Source organism: Nestor notabilis, unplaced genomic scaffold (genome assembly GCF_000696875.1).
Source record: "Nestor notabilis isolate BGI_N333 unplaced genomic scaffold, ASM69687v1 scaffold6719, whole genome shotgun sequence".
NCBI classification, from domain to species: domain Eukaryota; kingdom Metazoa; phylum Chordata; class Aves; order Psittaciformes; family Psittacidae; genus Nestor; species Nestor notabilis.
The window spans coordinates 34,501-56,241 of NW_009943154.1; the positions used below are offsets into that span (position 1 = coordinate 34,501).

The window sequence follows — 21,741 nt, forward strand, 5'->3', positions numbered from 1 at the left end:
GCGGCTTGTCTGAACACCTGTTATTTTTAATCAGTTGGCAATGGAACACTTAAATTGTTTTCAATAGTTCTTGCAAAGATTAACCCCCCCAGGAGATTCTGCTCTGTGTCAAGCCCCAGAACGACAGAGAACAGAAGTACCTGCCGTATCTTTTCCTCTATTCCCTATATGGCAGTGTTCTCAATTAGGCTTTTGCTGAATCCTGCAGCAGGCAGTGCAGAGCAGAACAGAGGCCACTAGTCTGGGAACGTGGAACTTGCCCAAGTATGCACATGCTGTATTTGAGGGCACATGTTAATGCCTTTCCTGCTGTAGCAGCAGTAAAGTGGGGTAGAATTTTTTAAACTGCAAGTAAAGTTTAGATATTTTCTGGCATAATAATTATTTTCTTTTTCTGGATATGAATGAAAATTTGGGGAGAAACAACTGCAGTGGCTACTTTTAACTAAGTCTAATTCTTGTAATTCAGATACTGTGTAGAAAACCTCCAGATACATTTATAAGCTGACCATTAGAATGTCTACGTTATTAAAGATGGAACTGTACTTCACAATTCTGTCTTATGTTCTTCTAAAGTATGAGGAATGGGGAAAACACTGAAACTGAGCAGGATTATCATTCAGAAGTTTTGTTTTATTAACACAGTGGGTTTAACTGTTAAAATACAGATAAACCTCAGAATTAAAACCGTGTCATTATCTCCCTGATGTAAATGCTTCATATGGTCTAAGTCAAAATGAAACACTTGAGAAAATGTGTAGTGACTTTAAAAGACTTTTCCTTCAGCTGAAAAAATACAAAACCCCTGGGGAAGGACTGGAGTATCCAACATCAGGGTAATAATAGCAGCTACTTGCATATGTGATTACAGTGTGTGTCCCTGCTACAAATCATAGTTCAACAGCGTACAGGGAACATCTGTGGCTGTTCTTTTTTCAGCCTCCCCTTTACTATTGGGATGTCATCTAGATGCTTGAACTGCCCATCCCACCGTTTATTCCATATAGAAAAGAATTCTTTTAGGAAGAAAAGGGATACTTAAAACTTACCTGAAAAGAACTCGGAGTTCTACTGTAGATACAGCTCTTAATAACATTTTCCTACCATGTTAAAAAAAATAAATAAAAGCAAGTGGAACACAGATCAGTTCACTATGGAATTTTAGGTGGAAGAATGAGGGTGGAAAGAAGACATGCCAGTTTGTAGCTTAAAGTTGAGTGTATTTTAACTATAAAGCAGGTGGGAAAATTCAAGTTTGCCAATTAATCCAACAGCCAGAGAAGTTTAAGTTGTCTCCAGAGATACGACAGCAAAAAACTTGTTATTAAATAAATACCTGTGAAGCACGGTATGTGCCAAACTGTAAAATCCACCTGAAAGTGTAAAATAAATGAAGAAAAATTCCAGTGTGGCCCTTCCCTTCAAATTTCCAATTTTCCTATCAGAAACAATCTGCTGAATGTGAAATTGCCTTTTTCATTACGACAGCCTGACAGCCCCCGATACAGACTATGTAAGAGAGAACTGAAATATACAAGACAGTACCCTGATCATTGCTTCTCTCCAAGTTTAAACTAACCAAAAATTCTGACTTTATCAAAAAACAACCACTTTTCTGGTGTATGAATAATTACCTACCTGATATATCAGTAACAGAAGCGAACAGTTGCAGTAACACTTTTCTGATCAGGAAAGACCTTGTGCAGACACAATCTGAGGGAATTTTTTTTTCTTTTTTGTTGAAATGTTGAAATATTTAAACTTCAGCATCTGTGGTTTGAGGTTTCCAGTAGAAGATTACGAGAAGCTACCACTACAATTAACGTATCTCCATCAAGAACATATTATTGAGAATATAAGCCTCAGCCTTCTGTGTAATGATGGGAAGAGAGCTCTGAGGCTGAATGATCAGTCAGTGTCAGTATAAGGATTTGTCTTTTTTGGTTTTTTAATCTTTTAAGAAATTAGTAATTGCAGAGAGCAAGAAGATCCCATAGATACAGTAAGTTACCTATTTTTAGACCATTTTTGCTGCTGCACACCATGCTTAACTCCAAATATACTGGCACCAAGCAACTCACCATCTTCCCCTCTGGGAAAAAACACTGGATAAGTTCATGGCGCTTTTGCGTAAGGTACATGGAAGTTAAGGTTATACCTTGCTGCCTGTAGACCTACAGTCTTTAGTTCTATTTCCTAAGCTTAGCATCACACCTTTATTTTATCCATCAATCCATCCATATATATATATACATATATATATAAAAAACCTGTACTAAGTTTATATATACAACATGGCCCTCGCCTGCCTTCTCTTTGATTGTGTTTCACTGTTTGTTACACAGAAAATGTTGAGCAGCAGCAGCAGCAGTCCCAGAGGTGGTTCATTACTGGAAAAAAAAAGCTGCTCACTTCCCAGTTATGAGCAGAGTAGCTTTTAGAACTAATTAAAAAAAACAAAAAAAGGTTATTGGCAAAACCTGTCTTGCATGCGTACTTGGTAAGCAGAAGATTTTTAACCCCCCAGCTAAGTATGACTTGTACAAACTCATTTGCTTCTTAAACAGCAAACCTGTTTTGTAACACATCACCAAATTTAAGCATTGCAAATGAATCATTGCAGATTTTTAGGAGATCGGGAGTTTTAAAATCAATAGTATCAAACGCAGTAATGGCTCTTTCCAAGTGAGTTAAAAACTCTGCCTTTTAACTCTTACTAGGAAACAGTGCAAAATTTCTAAAACATAAAGTATAAGCCCATACTGCTCTTTTAAGCAACTAGCTGCAGTATCAGTCTCCGTTAAAGCTTTTGATTGAGAGCAATGGCTTGAAGAAAACGACAACTACATTATATTTGCTTTAAATCAGATAAAAAGTTGCTTTAGCTTTTAGCTAGATTATAGTTCTATAGAAATATTCAGCAATTACAGAAACTGCATCAAGTACCTCATATGGTTCATAATCGGCTCATCCTCAATAAAAGTGAAGGTTGAAGTTACTGAATACAGGAGGTGAACACTTGCCAGAGCTGACTGAAAACCAAAGATTTTTTACATCTAAAACTGTACAAAAGTTAGCTGTCATTTATAATGTAATACAAAATCTTGTATTTTGTAGATAATATTCCATTCTAATACTGAAGCTCAAAGAATCCTTTCATGTTATTTTTAACCAACCTTCTCCTTCATCAGGTTCTAAAAGGAAAATATACTTAGCAAGTTCAGTGCAGGGTGTGTATTGAGCTCACTAAGCTCTGCCAAATACCACTTCAGCTAATTCTTTTTTAAAAATTACTGCCTCACTTGATGTTTCGTGCAATTTTTCCTGAAGGAATTTCTCACAAAGGCTACATTGATGAACCCTAGAGCTAAATGGTGGGGAAAGTTGCTGCTCCTCTGGAAGGAGAGTTTCTGCTTTCAAGGTTAAATGAACAGAAAATAATTTGTAATTTTTTTTCCCTGCTACTGTTATTTGTTTTTCTGAGGAGAACCTGTATTTGAGAGTTTTGCACGTGGTACCGACTTCTGTCTCACCTTGCCAATGCACTGAACCCTTCAGAGAGAATATGTTGAGTATTTTTCAAACAGTTTGAATATAAACTGAGTTTTAATTTGCCAGAACTTTTAATCACATTTTAATTTTTTTAATTTCCAGTGTCAAATACAAGTTTAGGATTTTCCCATTTTCTTCATTTTCTTATTTTTTAGGATATCATCTAAATGCAGGATAATTAAGTAAAAAAAAGAAAAGAAATTTTCTCAAGATCTAGACTGAAGGTGAAAAGCAAAAGCACTTTGTGCCTCTGCTACAATTCTTCTGTAAAGCTCTTTACAGAAAAAGATTATTATATAAAAAAACCCCAAACATGTGGAACTGATTCTTTAAGCAATAGCAACTATGATAAGAGTCTACTGAAGGGATTATGTGGTATCACAGCTTCTGAATTCTAACTCGTGCTTCAGGGCTTGGGGCAGGGGGAAACTGCATCAGACCAAATAAAGATCAGTGTTCCGGCAGACTGAATAAACCCAAATAATCAGCTTAAGTAAAACATTTGTTTCTAACTAACAAGCTCAGTGCCACAAATTACTTTCTCTAAGTGGGCTGACAATTCTTCCACTTAAATATTACCTGTCTTTTGACTTCCCATTGAAATTTGCCACAAACATAGAAGTACTTGCCCTGATGTATTTCCTAGTAATCTTATTTTTTTGTGCATGGCCACGTGCTTCAGTTGCCCTAAAAATTTTGAGGAAAAAAGAAAAAAAGAAAGAGTAAAACATCAGTTGTGCTTCAGGTGAAGTTTGGACTCAATGCAAGTAACTGAATTATGTTCACTGCATTGCAAGCTTAGTACTAGCACTGTAAGCAAACTTCATTTCAGTCCACTTTAAATAACAAGCACATAGTGCTCCCCCCACTTTTTATTTTTAGTCTTCAAGATTGAAGTGATTTGAAGTCACTTGCCAGAGTTCTTGAAAATAAGGGTGCTGTAGTGCTTGATGGGCAGCAGTTCTCTCATCGGGATCATATTTTATCACTGCATACAGGAGAGAGAAGCCTTTGGGAGGCAAACTGTACACAAGAGGTACTCCTTTTCCTTTTTTAAAGGAGAAATCAAACCTTGCAATTCTTGTTCTGTGTTAAGCAAGTTGAGAGCAAACAGTTATTCATGCATATTCAGAGAGCATTACAGTTTAGTGAAACAAAAAAAATGATTCTCATCTGATTTAGGTAATCATTTATTAAGGATAAGTATGTAATATTGGGGGAAAAAGGAATGTTTTCTTTCCAAACAAGTTATGTCATTGGACTTAAAGATACTATGGAAATAAAAGGCCACGTGAGAGTGATAGAGGCTCAGATTTCCTCTGCTCTGCCTACAAGGAGCATGAATGCAACGATCTCTGGGATAGGGATAGAGGACACCACTCTTTGGTCAGCAGCCATGCCAACAGAGTTAGAGTTTTATAGTGTTTCCCTGAGCAGAAGTTGCAGTTGTACAGTCATATAGCGGGTATTTAAGCATTAAATTATAACTAAGGAGGCGCATACTTACTGCTTGAGCTTGGCAAGAGTTGTGTTAGCAGGAGTGCCTGTAACATCATGGATTTTTGAAATTTAGTCCAGCTCATTAGATCCAGGAAAGAGAGGCTGAAAACTGCAAGGTAAGAGATGGTATTAGCACTAGATAATCATAGCATCGTAGAATGCTTTTGGTTACAAAGGACCTTACGTATCATCCAGTTCCAATCCCCTGCCATGGGCAGTGACACCTTCCACTAGCCCATGTTGCTCAAAGCCCCGTCCAACCTGGCCTCGAACACTGCCTGGCATGGGGCATCTACAGCTCTGGGCAACCTGTTCTAGAGTCTCACCACCCTCAGAGTAAAGAATTTCTTCCCAATACCTTATCGAAATCTCTCTCTGTCATCATAAAGCCATTCCTCCTTGTCCTGTCACTACATGCACTTTTAAAAGGTCCCTCTTAAGCTTTCTTGTAGGCCCCCTTTAGGTACTAGACAGCTGCTAGAAGATCTTCCCAGAGCCTTCTCTTCTCCAGGCTGAACAATCCCAACGCTCTCAGCCTGTCTTCATAGGAGAGGTGCTCCAGCCCTCTGAGCATCTTTGTGGCCCTCCTCTGGGACTCACTCCAACAGGTCCATGTCCTTCTTGTGTTTGGGGCCCCAGAGCTGAATGAGGACTGCAGCTGGGTTCTCACGAGAGCATAGCAAAGGGGCAGGAACACCTCCTTTGACCTGCTGGTCACACTCCTTTTGATGCAGCCCAGGATACAGTTGGCTTTCTGGGCTGCAGACACACACTGAAGCCAGCTCATGTTTTACTTCTCACCAGCCAACACCCTCAAGTCCTTCTCAGGGCTGCTCTCAATCCATTCTCTGCCCAGCCTGTATCTGTGCTTGGGATTGCCCTGACCAAGGTGCAGGACCTTGCCCTTGGCCTTGTTGAACTTCATGAGAAGACACAATAAAACTAGTTAAAGTGGCACAGATGCCACTTTGGTTAAAAGGAATTCATTTATGAGGTAGATACGTTTTAGAGTTATTCATTTGTGGACAAATACCAGCCAACAACTGAAGGATAACATAAGCAGCAGATCCATACAACTGTATGTCTGGATGGAAAGATGGCTTATTAAACAGAAACCTGTAGCTGCCCTCTCCTTACAGGTTTGAGATAAAATATGTGAAGAGAACACTGCCTGGTGAAAGGCAATGGATATGGGATTGTGTTTTCTTCTAGTGAACTCGCAGATCCCAGAAAACAAAGTTTTTTCCTCATTTCAAGGCAGCAGAGTCAAGCAGTCTTTCTTGCTGTGTATACACACGGAAGTATATATTTATAAGAAGCATTCCATTCCTAACACACGGGTTCTTGGCAAGCAGCAATACTGGAAAGATGGCAATTTGAACTGCATTCCTGAGCTTGATCCTCAGTTAATATAAAACTTGCACAGAGCCCTTGAAAACACTGTTATCACAATAGAGCAATCTGACGTAGCAAGTTAGGTCCACTAACATTTGTTTCTTGCACATGTTGCTTTTTCCTGTATCAGCAGAACATTGCCTTGGACTTAAAACTGAAGAAACACTTCAGTAGCACCACATGATCCTTGAAAGGAAAACACTCAGCCCTCTTTGTAGACAGGGGAAACTTACTTTAACTGTTTGTAAATTCAAACAGCTGGCTGCACACTTCTCTGAATGTCTTCATAAAACTTTGAGTAGAGGAAAGAGAGAAAAGGGATCTGATTCGTGTTCTGTAGCTACATCAAGACAAGCAGTTGGTAGTAGCTTTTGTGAACTACAAAATGTAGTTTAGTTCTGCTAAATGTAAACTATAACACAGTGAAGAACAACTGTGTACTCCACCCAAAAAAAAAAAGTAGTGCAGGAAACATGATTTATAAGGAGCAGACAGAGGGAAACCATGATTTGAAAGATAAACACAGCTGAGGAAAAGCCTAAAAATTCTTACACAATGTGGTGTGAAACATAAAGGTGTTCACGAAACATTCAACAGCAGAACTGCAAAATGCATTTAAAACCAAACAAGCCTGTCCATAGCTTCCGGTAGCTTGGCAAGATTCTAATTTGGTAATTCCCAGTAAACATCCCTCATTTCTCTCTGAGAACATCTATCAGGTCTCTGAACATATGCAGTGGTTGCAAAGAATGAAATTGTTACATTAAACTAAAATTACCTGGAAATACCTTTGAGGTTTTTTGCCCTAAGAAAACTTAAGTTTGCAGTGTGTAATTTTCTTGCCAAACTTCGAATCCCACCCATTTAAACGGAAATGGAAATCATTTTAAAGCTTTTGGTCCCAATACTCTGCAAGAGAACTGCCACATTTGGGATTTTTTTTGGCTAACAGTTTTCTGACCAAAGTAGAGCTGTTTCTACAAGTTAGCAGGCAAAGCATAAGGGTTGTCATTTAATATGATGGTGATGGCAGCAGCTGCACTTGCCATGTGAAGGAGGAGGAAAGAAGGAAAGCAAATGTTATCACTCCTGGTTGCATATCAGAGACAGCAGCGTGGGAAGAGAATAAAGAACTGCTGCTGTTGCTAGGGCACAAAGATATTGGAGAAATACTCATGGTGGTGCTTTTACCTTTTTAATTGAGGACTAGTGATGGTTTTTTTGAGTTATAGTTTCATCATCATCAAAAAGCTTAAAGGACTGTGTTTTCCTGATCTCTTCCTTCATCAGAATCTGACTTCAAAATATTCCAGGACATCAGGTCCTGGTACAAGGGTCTTAAACACACTATATTATAAATCAAAATAGTAAATCAGAGGAGTGTCTTCTCTCATTTCCTCTGGTTTTGCAGAATAGTGAATCAAATAAAAGAGGAAAAAACTGTACCATCAACTGCGTTAACAAGATTGAGAATAGTCAGTGATGCTCATGAGAGGAGATGAGCCATACACTATTCAGAGATGAAGCACAGAAAATACATTTTTACCAAACTCAAATATGAAGCCAATGGGGGGACAAAAGGAAAAACAAACAAAACAATCAACTGCTCAAAAATGTTGTTTTCCTTGTAAATAGTTTTTGTTGGTATTAAGTTTTCTTGAACATCCCACTGCTTTCCACAAAACCCTGCAAAGACCATATTACACATACCACTTGCTCCTTATTTGAATTATTTACCTTTGATTTTCTTCATTAATAAGAAAATGCTCCACTGAACACTGTACCTTGTAATTTCATAGGAAACAGACAGAACTTCACATACCAATTTTGCAACTGTAGTAGCCACTTGTTAGTAAGCATTCATGTGTTCTGTACGTGTTTGTGGACATGATTCCGCACATGGCTGCTTAGAATAGATAACTCCTAGAAGATCCAAAATCTTCTAACATCAGGGTATTTTGATGTTAGGATACAAAAATAAAGTATTTTGACAAATTAGAAACACTGAAATATTCAAGCAAAGATTTCCTTTAAATGTGTGAAGTAGTCATTATAAAACAAATCACAGATTACTTTAAGAGTAAACTTTCAGAAATCCCAAGAGTAGTAGTATAGCAGTAAAACTGCATTTAAATAGCAAGTAAGTCCAGGCTTAAAGTATCTGTCCCATAATATGTGCAAATACCCTCAGTACATCATTAAAGAAAGACCTAAGAGTTAATGGGAAAACATATGGACTATTACTGAGGGGAAGATTGCTAAATAGAACATCTGGATTAAGTTATTTTCTGAGGGTCCTTGTGTTTAGCAGTGATGTAACAGGTGCCTTTGGCTCCTCTTTGTAACGGCTTTTCCGGTACACTTCTAAAATGTAAAAGAAAAATTTATCTCCAGAAAGGGAGATAAACTGAATTTTTAAATCCTTGCTTGTCAGATATTAACAAAACAACATTCTGAAACAGTCAGGAGAATAGATTTCAGTAAAGAAATCTTCTGAAAGCTGACACCTTCTGCTCTATTTGTGTAACTTCCACTAAATGTAGGAATTGAATGTAGAAAGAGTGAGCTGCAGAACTGAACCCTATTGCCTGTTTCTATGTTAACACAGAAAGGAAGACATTTATTAATAAAGGAGACAGAACAGGTTTTTAGATTGGAGTGAGCACACACAGGCAGTAATGCATCTGATTAATTTCAGATTTTAGCCAATAACAAACTTCCTTGTTCATTCCTCTAGATCAGGAATACGGTATTAGAGGTAACTGCCTATATATTTTTTAAAACTTGTGCTTTTATTCATCAGGAAGCATTACCTTCTCAAAAGAGAAAAATACTGATACACTCCACTTGTAGTTAAATATTCTCATATTAAATGAACTACCTTTATTAATATGTTTTCTGGTTTCACATCTCTCTGAAATACTCTATTTCTGTACCAATGTAAACACACCAGAGAAAAGAGTTCAGTAAAAAGAGAAACATTATCAGTGCTTCCAGTTATTTGTAAAAAAAAAACAAACAAAAAAACCCTGAAGAAACTAGTGCTTTCTTCGAACTTACCAACAGCAAAGTAAAAAACCTGGATTTTGCCACCATGGTGAGACAACAGCTGCAGGTATGGGAATGGGGAAGGGGCAAGCCCCGGAAGGAGAGGCCAGGCTTTCTGCTTTTGCTCTTGCCAGCATTACCAGAGGCTGCAAGGGCTACCTGCTTCCAGAGGGTTTCCTGCAGCAGGTACTAGAGCTCCTCTGGGGTGCTGGTGGCTGCATGGGTTGCTCACTTGCTGCCCCAGGGCTCTGCTATAGGCAAAGATGTGCCTGTTGAACTGCCTTTTCTCTCCCTGCAGCAGTCTGCTAGCCCAGGCAACTCTTAAGTCTCTCTTTAGAGATGACCCTGGACTAAATGTATGATGCATTTACTGCAAAGCTGCTTCTGAACCAAGTCTCTTACCTATGTATGTAATCAAGAGATTTGCATAACCGGTACATGGAGTTCTTAATATTTTCTTTTTTTTTTTTTTTTCTTCCCAGGTAATGGCTTTCTTCTTCCTAGAATTAAAATTTCAAGTTGTACAAGTCTTTTTTAGCAAACAATAGAATAAAAAACAATTACTCTTCAGCTTCCAGCAGTGCATCGATATTACCTTTTTCAATTATGCTATTTCTATCACTTATTGCCAGCTTTGCAATCCATTTCCACTCAACTTCAGACATAATTTAGATTTCTACATGTACCAGAATAGCTCAGATAACAACTGTCAATTCAGTAGTCTGTAATCTGCCTTCACTTTTACTGCATGTTTTTCCTGCAGTATCTGTTTCCCCAAATTCTAATAGAACTGCAGTATTTCACTTCTAAACATCTAATTTGCTCTCTAAGTAAAATAACTGTCCTTAAGGTTCAAGATTCGTATCAATCACCTCAAATTACTGCAGTGCTTAAATGACTGATTCACATTTGACTTGCAAATTAAAGGTTAACCTATGTAGTTTAGACTGCCGTTGCTGTTGCACAATAATGACTGTTATAAAATTTATCTATTTTTCAGAGTTATTCAGTAACTACTCAGCTTTTTTGTTTATAGGCTCCAAAGGCCTTTTAATCTTGCTGTAATGCCTTTATGTAATGCTGCAATGTCATCAAGGGAGGCAGAAATGATCACATTTTTGAAAAACAAAGCAGGTACTGATCTGCCTGATGACAGCAGTATGAGTAATTGGCTGGGGAGGAGGAGGAGGGAGATTATCAGGACACTAACTCATTGAGGCTGCAAGTCCTAGCAGCCAGCAGGACTTGTGTTCCTAACTGATTACAGTACTCCTCCAGTCAGCCACATAATCCACTGATCAGGATTAGATAACAAAGCACTTGAAACAGAGCACCATTGACATGGGGAGCTGTGGTATTAGTACCCCAGTAGAGATATACGGTGTTTTCAACACGAGGATTTTTGTCATCTATGGTAGAAAAGTTTTATTTTATAAAATGCGGGTATTCAGACCAACTTGGATTATTATTAACATTTAAGAAATCAGGCCTTCATAAAAAGAAGTCATGTTCATTTGTTTTTTCATTACAGATCACCAGTTAAATCTGGAGCAGATGCTCTTCTACTTCCAGATTTATCATTACGGAAACCTCATTTGGAAGTAATGATGAGGCCAATCATAGCACTTGAGGATGCAATCGTTTCTGCTTGAGGCATCTTCCCCACCTCTCTCTGAGCCCTATTTTTTTCATCGCTTTATATGATTGAACTGTTCTTCATTAAACAAAAGGCAAGTCCATTTTTCAGTTATTAAATCACTTGTGATACCAATATTAATAATTAATAGGAGTAGAATTATGACTAAGACAAATAGCTTTGTCTTGATTGAAATAATATGAATCTGTCAGTTTATTAAGGAAAACACCAGAAAGATCAACTTTCCACATTAGTAGCATTACCGTGAACTGTTCTCATAATTACAGAAGCGTCTCCACACACCTTGTTAACTCAGAAATTCCTTTTCAGTCAACCCCTGCTTCAAGGTATTTTTCCAACTTAAAGCTTTTAAAAATTGCTCTGCACCTCTATTAAACTTCATTTTGCAAGTAGTCAGGGAAAGACAGGCATTTGCGTTACTATGCACTGTAGGAATTTACAGAAGACTACAAATCATCTGACATGTAACTACTTTTGTATACTCTGAAACCTGTTTTGTGACAGAGCATCGCTAATGAACAATTTAATTGTTCTACAAATTAGTAATGCACTCCAAGTCACAGCCCTGAAAATTCAAAAGGACCTCTTCCACTCTCCATTGCTACCTAAATATCTTCAGTCAATACCTGGTCTGGCTCAGAACTAAGATTAATTTCCTAATTTAATTATGTAGTTGGAATCTTTGCCCTATTTATTGTTGGAGATGACTGCCATGTTGCACTGCATGGCTTTGCAATAAGCCACAAGTAGAGTTGCCTGGGGGAGAAAACAAATAAAAGACTATTTCTGCCCCATAGGAAACTGTGGTGTTGACACATCTAATTTGAAACTCCAAAACTCATTTCTGAAAAATGCAAAGCACTAGACACAAATTAAATACTTCAATACTTCAAAATATTTTTTAGTTTATTACAATCTCAACAAGAATCTGTTTTTCATTTTCCCATTCTATTCTATGATTTGGCAAACTCCACCCCATCTGCCACCCTCCTATACAAAGTGGAAAAAAAGACATCGTATCATAGGAAAAATCAATCCAGACACAAAATCCAGACCATAAAAATTAACCACCAATTTATAGAAGTTTAGGTAGACCCAGATTAATGTTCAGATAACCCCTAACCGCAGCACTTCAGATTACAATTGAACACAGACTCACTTTGAAATGATTCCATGCCACGGACAAGGAGGTTTTTAAAACCAAGTGGTAGGAAAACAGTTGTCTTATGGAAAACCTGAATTTGATAAAACCTGTATTTTAAAATAAAAAACAAACAAAGCAGAACATACTGAAACTATGAGACTAAGTTCCAGCTGTATACAATGGTTAATATAGCAGGCTTTTTCACATGAAAAGAGACACTGACAAATGTAACCAAATGAGTTAAAGAACAAACCTAAACATTCTGATTTTTCATGACTGAAGTACAGTATCTTTCCTGGAAGGAGAAGATGCAGGACTGTTTTTAATGAGGACTCTTTCCTATATGCTATAACTCTGACTTTACAACTTAACAAATTTATCCTGAAAGAACGAAATATCTTACTAAAGCCAGGAAATACTAATGCCTGCTTCAGTAATCAGCAAACAACTGTATTTTAATCTCAAATTTTATCTAGGTCAGGAACAGGGTTACTCCTTTTGTTAGAGATCTGAATGCTGCTGTCACTAATGTAATGTTTGGGAGCAAGTCTTTTATCTATCCTATTACTGAATGACAGTTGCATGCTCAGTTATTTAAATGAATCTTCCAACTGTTAAGGCATTACAATTTTTTAATTATTCAGAAAAAAAAAATAAAATCCTCTTTTAATACTGAATTGTAAGTAAGTGCCCCTTCATTTGCTGTATCCAACTCCTTTGGTGTCTATGTGCAATCTGGTTTTAAATCAGCTTTTGTTCTAAACTTTTACATAGGAACTCTCCCTTAAACCTTATGGGCTCTGATCTGCTTTGACAAACATCTCCAGAATTTTCACGTATAGGAGGCTTCAGGGAACAGTGTGATTTTACAGAGAAAACTTTCTAAAAGACATTTTTACTAGCTATAAAACCTGAAAAATCATTATTTCTTTATTCAGTAGTTTTTGAAACAAATGGGAATAATTTTCTTACTGTATCACTTACACTCCTGACCTACCAAAGAAGCTTTTTAAGTTGGATTTTTTTTTTACATAAAGCAGTTATTTTCTGGTTTGCAGTCAAGGTTATTTCCCTGGTTTCATGTCAAGTTTGACTGTAGAAATAGATAGCCATGGGCCTGACTCCTCAGAAACCTGCATGTATCCATGCCTTAAACAAGTGGTTATATTGCACTGGAAAGAAGAGTAAAGCAGTACAACACAAAATTTCCCTACGAGTTTTAAAACATGTAACGGCGAACAACCAAGTGAAAAATAATTCATTCCACTTTGTGATCTACAAAGTGCATCTACACAAGGAGTTTGTGTGTTTCTTAAGCATGCACTACATACCTTTTATCAGCTCATAAATATTCATATCCATAAATTCACACATCAGTGAAAGGCAGCCAGTTATCACTGAAGAAATAAGTAAGGAGACTTCAAGCTAGAAATAAAATGTACATGTCGATTTGTACACAGTGTAGGAAAAAGTATATAGTTTCACCAGTATTAAAAGGGACATTTTAATTTTTAATTGATACTTTCTCAAAGAAGTTTTTCTACTTGGGGTTTGAGGTCTCATAGTTTTTGTTCATACTATCCAAAGCATCCATTGCAAAAGTTAACTGATTTACTCCATGAAGTTATTTGAGGCATGTTTCCTGACACATCACATTGATTAGTATCAAGAAATTTCCAGTAAATTAACTGACACAATCTCACAACAGAAGGTAGGAAATCCATTACAACAAACATGAAAATACTTTCTAGCTATGCCACCATTAGTGTTCTATTACAGGCAAATGAGTATCTGACTGGAATCTGTGCTTTGCTGGTAACAGCAATTTTAAGTATTATCACGCTATAGTAATACCTCTGATTGTTTATTTTCCATTTCACTGCCTTGCAGATACCTTTAGGTCTTCAGTTTGTCTTGCAAGATAATTGCATTACAGTATATCCCCTCTGCAATGTTCCATTAAGCCAGACAGCAGTAGGTTGAGGGTGCAATCTGCAATTCAGTTTCCAGCCAGACTGTGACAGACCTAGGCAAACTGGCTGGCCATCTGGATTACACTGAGTTAACGACACGGCAGCTGAAGCCGAGAACTCCAGAAGCTAAGCTTCTGACACCATTACCGGCTTTCCATGCATTGGTAAAACCAAGCCTGCCAGTTACAGCCCAGTACCAGAGCCTTGTGCAGAGGAATAAGACAGCCGGAAGAGCAAGAAAAAAATATTTTAGACTAGTCAACCAGTTCTGTGTCAAGTATTTGAATAATGAAGTGTATGTCTGCTGTTGCAGAGAGTGAAGTGTAACACACAGTAATGGAGCAACTGCTGTCATAAAACCTGATCTCTTTGTGCAACAGAACATGTCCCCAGAAGACACTTAAGTGCCTAATGAGGCTACAGAACCCAACTTTAGCACTGACTGATCTCTTTCCAAATTCACAGCTCAGTGCTGCCTAATTCAGAGATCTAAACTTCTGTTATTTTCATAGGGTATCTATGTGTAAAGTTGTCTATGAAATGATACTGCCAAATAGTTTGCCTCGATCCCTAGTTTAAACTGACAAGTCAAACCAAGATCCTTGAAGTACCAGAGCCTATTCCAGCAGATCAGCTCTGAGCACGTCTAACCAAACTCCTGCCTCCAGCAACATACTGTTGTGCAGTTAAAGCATTCACTGGACATGGGTTGAAATCACCAGCAAGTATTACGTATTATGACATGAAGTTTAGCTATGCTTAGAATATATCTAGTCTGTAATTTTAATACTGATCTTGAAATATTTTTGGTCTGCTGCAAGAAAGCCAGAGAAAGTGACAGCTACATCAGATTTCTTATAAAAACAACATGAAGACTTTAGAATTTGTTTTGGTTTCTTCATTTTGTGGTTTTGGTTTGTTTTGGTTTTTTTTCCCCCTCCCAATATTAAATAATAAAAAGAATAAAAATAAAAAGCTGGTTAAGTTCCTACAGGTTGCCTCTAGACCCCAAAGTTACTGGATATGATTCAAATAAAGGAGTAAGAAATGAATGCACCATACAAAACAACTTCATGTAACATAAGCATATTGGGATGTAGACAAGTCTCCTTAGTGCTTGTATTTCTCTCCAATTATTCACTTGGTTCATACTGAAGTTCAATTAAAAAGCAAAAAGAAAGGCTGACTTACAGTCAGGGACTGGATTATAAGTGTTGTTCTTCCCTGCCATGAGCCTGTCAGAACCCTTCTCCACTTTAGTCTGCAACTGAACTTTCAAATGGAGGACCTGATAAATTGTTTGTCTGCTTTGTTTGTTTATGGCACAAATCAGTGGTCAGTAAATGACTTTATTCCTTCTCACAGCATGGAATAGCCGGACTTACTCAAACAGGATGAGTAGTAATATATTGTGATCCACATATCAGCTCAGTGCCAAGGAGCTATCTAGGAGGAATTCTGTATTGTGTAACAGCACGTATGATACTGTTTATTCAGCACTGGTATAGTATGCATTTCAACTGCTGCTCAGCACCATGCTGGAAGTGACAATCTAGCCTTGCCAAGCTTAAAATTTAAAATTAGGTTTTGATGGTAACATCTTACATGAAAAAAACCCACCATTCTGCTGTTGTTAATTATTACGTTGCCCTCCTAGACTTTAACAAACCTATATACTACAGAAACTCTAGTGAGGCAGCAAGAAAGAGAGAGCTTTGCATGCTATTAAATGGATCAGAACAGGACACTTTTAAGTCAGACTTAAAAGGTAAACACCAAAACAATGTTTTCAAATTTGAAAGTAGAAGAATTACCTTGTATGGGCAGGGTCTGTTTGAAACACTAATCTGTTGATAAAAAACAGCCCATTTCATCAAAAGAATTTGTTGGTCAATTTATTAAAAGATGTTTTAAACATCAAAAAAGAATCTGCTTGTTACGTCCTACCACTGAATTATATACCATCTGCCCTTGACATAGTTAAGCAGTTATTTTAAATACCCTTCCAATCATAAATTGGACAACTTGGTCAGTTGTAGGTAACATATAAATGAACCAACAGTTTTCTAACAACACAACAGAAAATCAGAAGCCACATTACTTGAAGGTATTTGAGTCTTCTCTCTTTGTTTTGTTTTTAACTTACAATCCTTGAAGCTCTGAGTTACATTGTGAAATCTCACCGAAGAGCAAAATGTCCTATTTTATTTTGTATGTACAAATGTGTTACTCCCACTGACTTCATTAGGAACTTAATATGTTTAACTGAGAATACGAAGTTAGTGATCCAAAAGGCATTGTTTGGCACTTATATATTTGTAGGAGAATGTCAAGTCCATGTCTACTTCCACACATTCCTCAGCTCTCTTTTCCTAACCAATAAAAAGCACCTATTTTGTGACCATATAACATCTTGCTGATGGATGTGATTAAATACTTATGCAATATGAAGCAGAACAGATAGTACACATAGACGAAGGATAAATACAGGGGTTTTAACCTGCATTAAAAAGGTATTTAAAGTAAGACTGGAAAAAGTACTGACCAAAGGGAGGACCAACATATTTCCTCCTCCTATTTATTTACAGCAAAAAGAAAACCAGCACAAGTACTCAGTGCATTTGGAAAGGCAATTATATAGTCCTCATTCTTGTTTAACCCTGGACCCAGTGATGAGGCAGCATTTAGTACGGTGAATGATATCAATTATAGTACTCAAGGAAATTACTCCAACACCAAATGGGAAGGCTCTGCACCAGCAGAAGCAGAGTTTCCTTCCTGCACTATATGCAAACTTTTTTACATACATGTGTATTCAAAAAGCTTCACTTACTCAAAATTTCACATTTCCCCACCAAATTTAAATAAGATTTTCTGTAGTACCATGATGAATTATGCACACCTTTCAACATGTGGCTTCATGTCTTTACAGACATTTTACTTTCCATCCCTAACTCAGTGTCTTCAGAACATCAGAGAAGTTCTCTCTCCTGTATCACCAACTCATTTATATTCTAAAATCAAAAATGTACTGTTTCAGTATGTTTAAAATGAAAATTATTACGAAGACTGCCTATCAATCCATTCTTGATTTGTTAAATTCTGACTAATGAAAAACTTCTACATAAAGGAGGTTTTTTTTGTTAACGTGTTATTTGAGAGAAAATACAATGAATAACAACAAATGAAGTTTTATTGCCCTCTTACAGAAATCTGTATTCCTGAAAGTAAAATCCCGTACTTCTATATCTTAGACAATAAACTACTACCTCCTCACTCAGAGACATGATGCCTCCGCACACAGCATTTTATACCTTTTTCTGCTGCAGCACATTAGCAACTCCTACCTGAACTTATTCTTTGCCTCTTTCACCCCAAAAAACCCAAACCCTTTACTTAGATTGTACTTGACAAGCAAGTGTACCTTGTCACTGTTCCAACATGGGGTTTCTCTTCTTTTGTTGTTTTAGGTTGAGTGGGTTTTGGGGTTTGTGTTCTGGGTTTTTTTTGTTTGTTTGGGTTTTGGGGTGTTTTGTTTTTTTTTTTTTTTAGCAAAGCAGTTCCTGATATGAAAGCTTTATTGCCATATTAAATTCAGATTTGAGTATTGCACTAGGCCAAAAATAATGCTTAGCCTTGATAACCAAGTGCACCAAACAGAAGAATATGTAAATCAGTCAACTCTAGATGTACAGAATTTTAAGAACTGAAGCAGGTAACATAAGCGTTACGAAGAAAGCTTTTTTTATATTGATTTCTGAGTCTTGTCCTAATTTCCATCAGAATTGATGTTTCTTTTCTTTCCTCCTCTATTCTCCTGCACCTTTGTGATTAACTGTTCCTTACCAATCCCAGTGCCTGGTTCCCTTTATTTTTAGCACCTACAGATTCTATCCTTGATAATTCTTCCAGTAATTTCATCTGAGCAAAACCCTATTCTGGTTAGCTTTATGCTGCTCTTGCTTCTGACACAGTGTTATTATTTAAGAAAGATTAAAAGCAGTCATTTTAAGGGAGGCAGAGTATGAAACCTCTTTTATCATATTCAACCCTTTATGGGAGTCAGAATAACCATAGGAGTCTTAAGCTATATTGACAGCAGTGAATTCAATGAAGTGTAGTTGTCTGTATTAGTTACTGTGACAACAGTCCCTGGCATGGATTTGGCCTGCGACAACCACCATTCTCTGAGGCACCTTCCCAGCCTGATGTGAGGACTCCTTCTAAGGTCATTTCTCAAGCAGTTTCTGTCCTACTGCCTTGCTTTGGAAGATAAGACAATTTGTTAGCATAGACATGGGCCATTTCATGTCAGTTGCTCTTTGTGTCCAAGAAGATTTCCAGATATGTTTAATTTACAAGTATAAATACAGCCTCACAGTGGAGAAAGCCTGCCAAGGAATTTTGTGGAGGGAAAAGTTACTTAGGCAGGGACATACTAAAGCTGTCTTCCAACTAGCAATCAGTTTGTGTTGTCTTAATCTCTTTTCTCCTCCCCAACTTTCACACTTTCTCATGTAAAAAGGTGCTTATATTTTAATTAGCAAAACCTTCCCCTTGAAAATCTCTCCAATACAGCAGCAGAGCAGGACTTCTGTGAGTATTGTCAGTTGCTCTTCTAATTCTTATCAACGTGCTGCTTCAGTTTTCTACTATTACCCATCACCCTGATCATAAACTAACTAGTTAGGCCATCTACATTTTAAAAATAGGAAAAAACGAAGTAATTTAAACTCAATGATACCATCTAATGCACTCTATACAGACAGTTTACTATTACAAAAACTGTTACAAAACTATTACAAAAACAAAATCAGAATTTGAAAATCATTATGGGTAAGGAGGCAATCTCTAACAGGCTCCAAAATAGGGAAGAGACCATGAGACTGTTTAATTCATGTGGCTGTTAGTTGATAGCTGGTCAATCAGTGCTTTAAGCAAGGTGATCTCCAGCCTTCAGCATTCACCAAGCAACGTAACTGAGCAAGTAACACATTTTGTCAGCAGACATCAATCACAGTTTGCACCATTCTCCTACTCTCACCTTAAGTTTTAATTTCCTGTGTAAATATCTACATGTAAGGTGGGTATCATAAATCAGCATATTTAAATACCACTCTTTCAGAATTCCAAAGAAACACTGTCAACAGATTTTTTGGTAGCAGCTGATACTCTCCAGTCAGTCAAATAAACACTAAGTTATATGTTCATGTAATGTCAGAGCCAGTCGCTGTGGCAAAAAATTCCCAAGGCAGATAAAAATAATAAAAAAAAGTATTAGCTATTTGTAGATCTACACTTTGACTCTAATAAATGGCAGCCCCATAATTTTATTTTCTTAAATGCAAGTGATTGAGTCTCTGGCTAAAAAAAAAAAAATAAATAAAAATCATACGATCTGAAAACAAGATCTTAGTATCTACATATACACCAGCCACAGGTGTTAATGAAGCAAAGTACTTCAGCACAGAAACATAGGAAAAGCACTATTGTACAAATTTATTGAAAATATTTTTAGATATATAAAGAAGTCAGATAGTACATGTTTATATAATTTTGTTTTGTTTATATTTTCTTCTATACATGTATTTTGCTCCTATAAGAGAATTCCAGATGACAGCTCAAAAGAATTCGATTATTTTTTTAATTTCTAAACTGAAGAGTTCTAATAATCTCAGAAGAGCTAATTCTTTACACACTTTAACACATACTTACAGCACTAAAGATTTTTTTCATATAAGCATGTATGGTTTGTATTTTATTTTTTACAATAGAGTGCTATATATCCAAAACAAAACTCCCACACATAACAAAAAATTGAGGCTTTAACCTGGCACTTAAGAGAGAGCCATCCAGTGAAAAGAGTGACAGCAAGGACCTGAATAATTTGAATTGATTGAATAAGGAAGAACCAGGAATGAAGTCGCATTATTCAAAATGTCTCTATGATGCAGAAAACCAACAGGTAAACTCTCAACAAAACAGGTCACTGAAGATGAGAAAGCCTTTATCCTAGGGGGAAAATGAGATCAGCCACATGACAAGTTAGTTATTGTTTAATGAGAAGCTGAAAGGAGCTCAGACATTGTTAGAATAATAAAAGTTTATATAGAATAAGAAGAAATAAAATTTAGACTTCAAATTTACTAACAATTTAATACAAATTTTTGATGTGCACCACAAGCCACGATTTCTGGAGATTCTTAGAAATCCACTTCAGTGCCACATAACTCATCCTTCAAGAGTGACCAGGTGACAAAATCCCACCAAAACAAGGGGCTTCAAACACACACTGAAAGAGAACAGGCAGGTCAAAGCCTGTCAATATTAAGCTACAAACCATAACTAATTACCATTTACCCAAATTTGTGGTATTCAAAGATGAAGAATGACAGAAATGTTAAAAAGTTTATCAGCATTTTAAGACTGAAAGCTTTGGAGATGAAATTAAATAAAGCCTGATTTAATCAGGCTTGCATATAACATTAAAGAATAAAGAAGACCTAATCACTTGTTAGCAATTCTTTCATGGCATCTATAGCAAGCTAAGTATTACCTAACCTCTTCCGTTCCCTCTGTTGCAGCACACACAGATGTTCAGGCTTGCAATGGGTAGTGAGAAGGCAGATAAAGGTTAGGAAGAGTAAGTTGTAGCAACCTGAACTTGTTCAACACCAAAAAAGTGCCCATGAAAACAGAAGGACAGTTGAAGTGCAAGAGGCTACAGGACCCAGGAAATTAAGAACAACATGAATTAAAATTATGGGCAAGTGATGGAATTCAAGCACTACACCCATATTAATGTAACTAGAGAGCGCAAAAAATCAATCATAATTTGGAATTAAAGAATCCAGCACAGAGTGACAGAGAAGATAGTACTACAACAGGGTATTATAAAAACCCAAAGCAGTTATTTTGTTGCTAAGATGTTGAGGAAGAAAATGCGGTTACCTTTAAAGATGACATGCAGCTGCATGTGAGGAGAGAGAAATAGCAAAACCAACAACAACAACAAAACCAACCAAAAAACCAACCAACTAATCAAAAAACAGCAAGCAACAAGAAGTTCAGCTTCATGAGTTCAGTCATGAGGCCATGACACATAATTACTGCATTCAGAAACATGCCAAATGCGTAGGACATGACATGGGATGATCTGAAGAAGGATGCTCCGTAATGGAAGGAAAAGCTTGCAGAACAAAGAATGAGAAAACTGAGCGATTTCTGAGAAAGTACTTAGAGGGACCAGAAGACCGAGAGGCTACAGCTCCACAGGAGACAGGTTTCTGAGCACCCTGCTTAAGAGGAACACCGGCACACAGAGAGAGACCGGCGTTTACATGTGCGGTCTCGGCAGGGGGATCTAGGAAATGGCAACGGGCTGCAAGTGCGTACAGACCCCCTACGACCACCTCAGCCGAGGTGCTCCCCGTGCCGTCCGGGACACCGGTCACCTCGGGCCACTGTCACCG

General features: G+C 37.2%; 1 protein-coding gene across 1 annotated transcript; it reads right to left on the reverse strand.

Annotated features, from left to right (window-relative positions):
• Positions 1–4,060: 4,060 nt before the first annotated feature.
• On the reverse strand, positions 4,061–18,502 carry MOK (MOK protein kinase). The gene is given in 15 exon segments (XM_010021768.1): positions 4,061–4,239; positions 4,358–4,388; positions 4,464–4,638; positions 5,060–5,161; positions 8,232–8,246; positions 8,248–8,408; positions 9,329–9,377; positions 9,898–9,947; positions 9,949–9,995; positions 13,628–13,721; positions 15,340–15,368; positions 15,371–15,420; positions 17,172–17,222; positions 17,224–17,259; positions 18,408–18,502. Coding segments are annotated over 15 exon segments (1,164 nt in total).
• Positions 18,503–21,741: the final 3,239 nt, after the last annotated feature.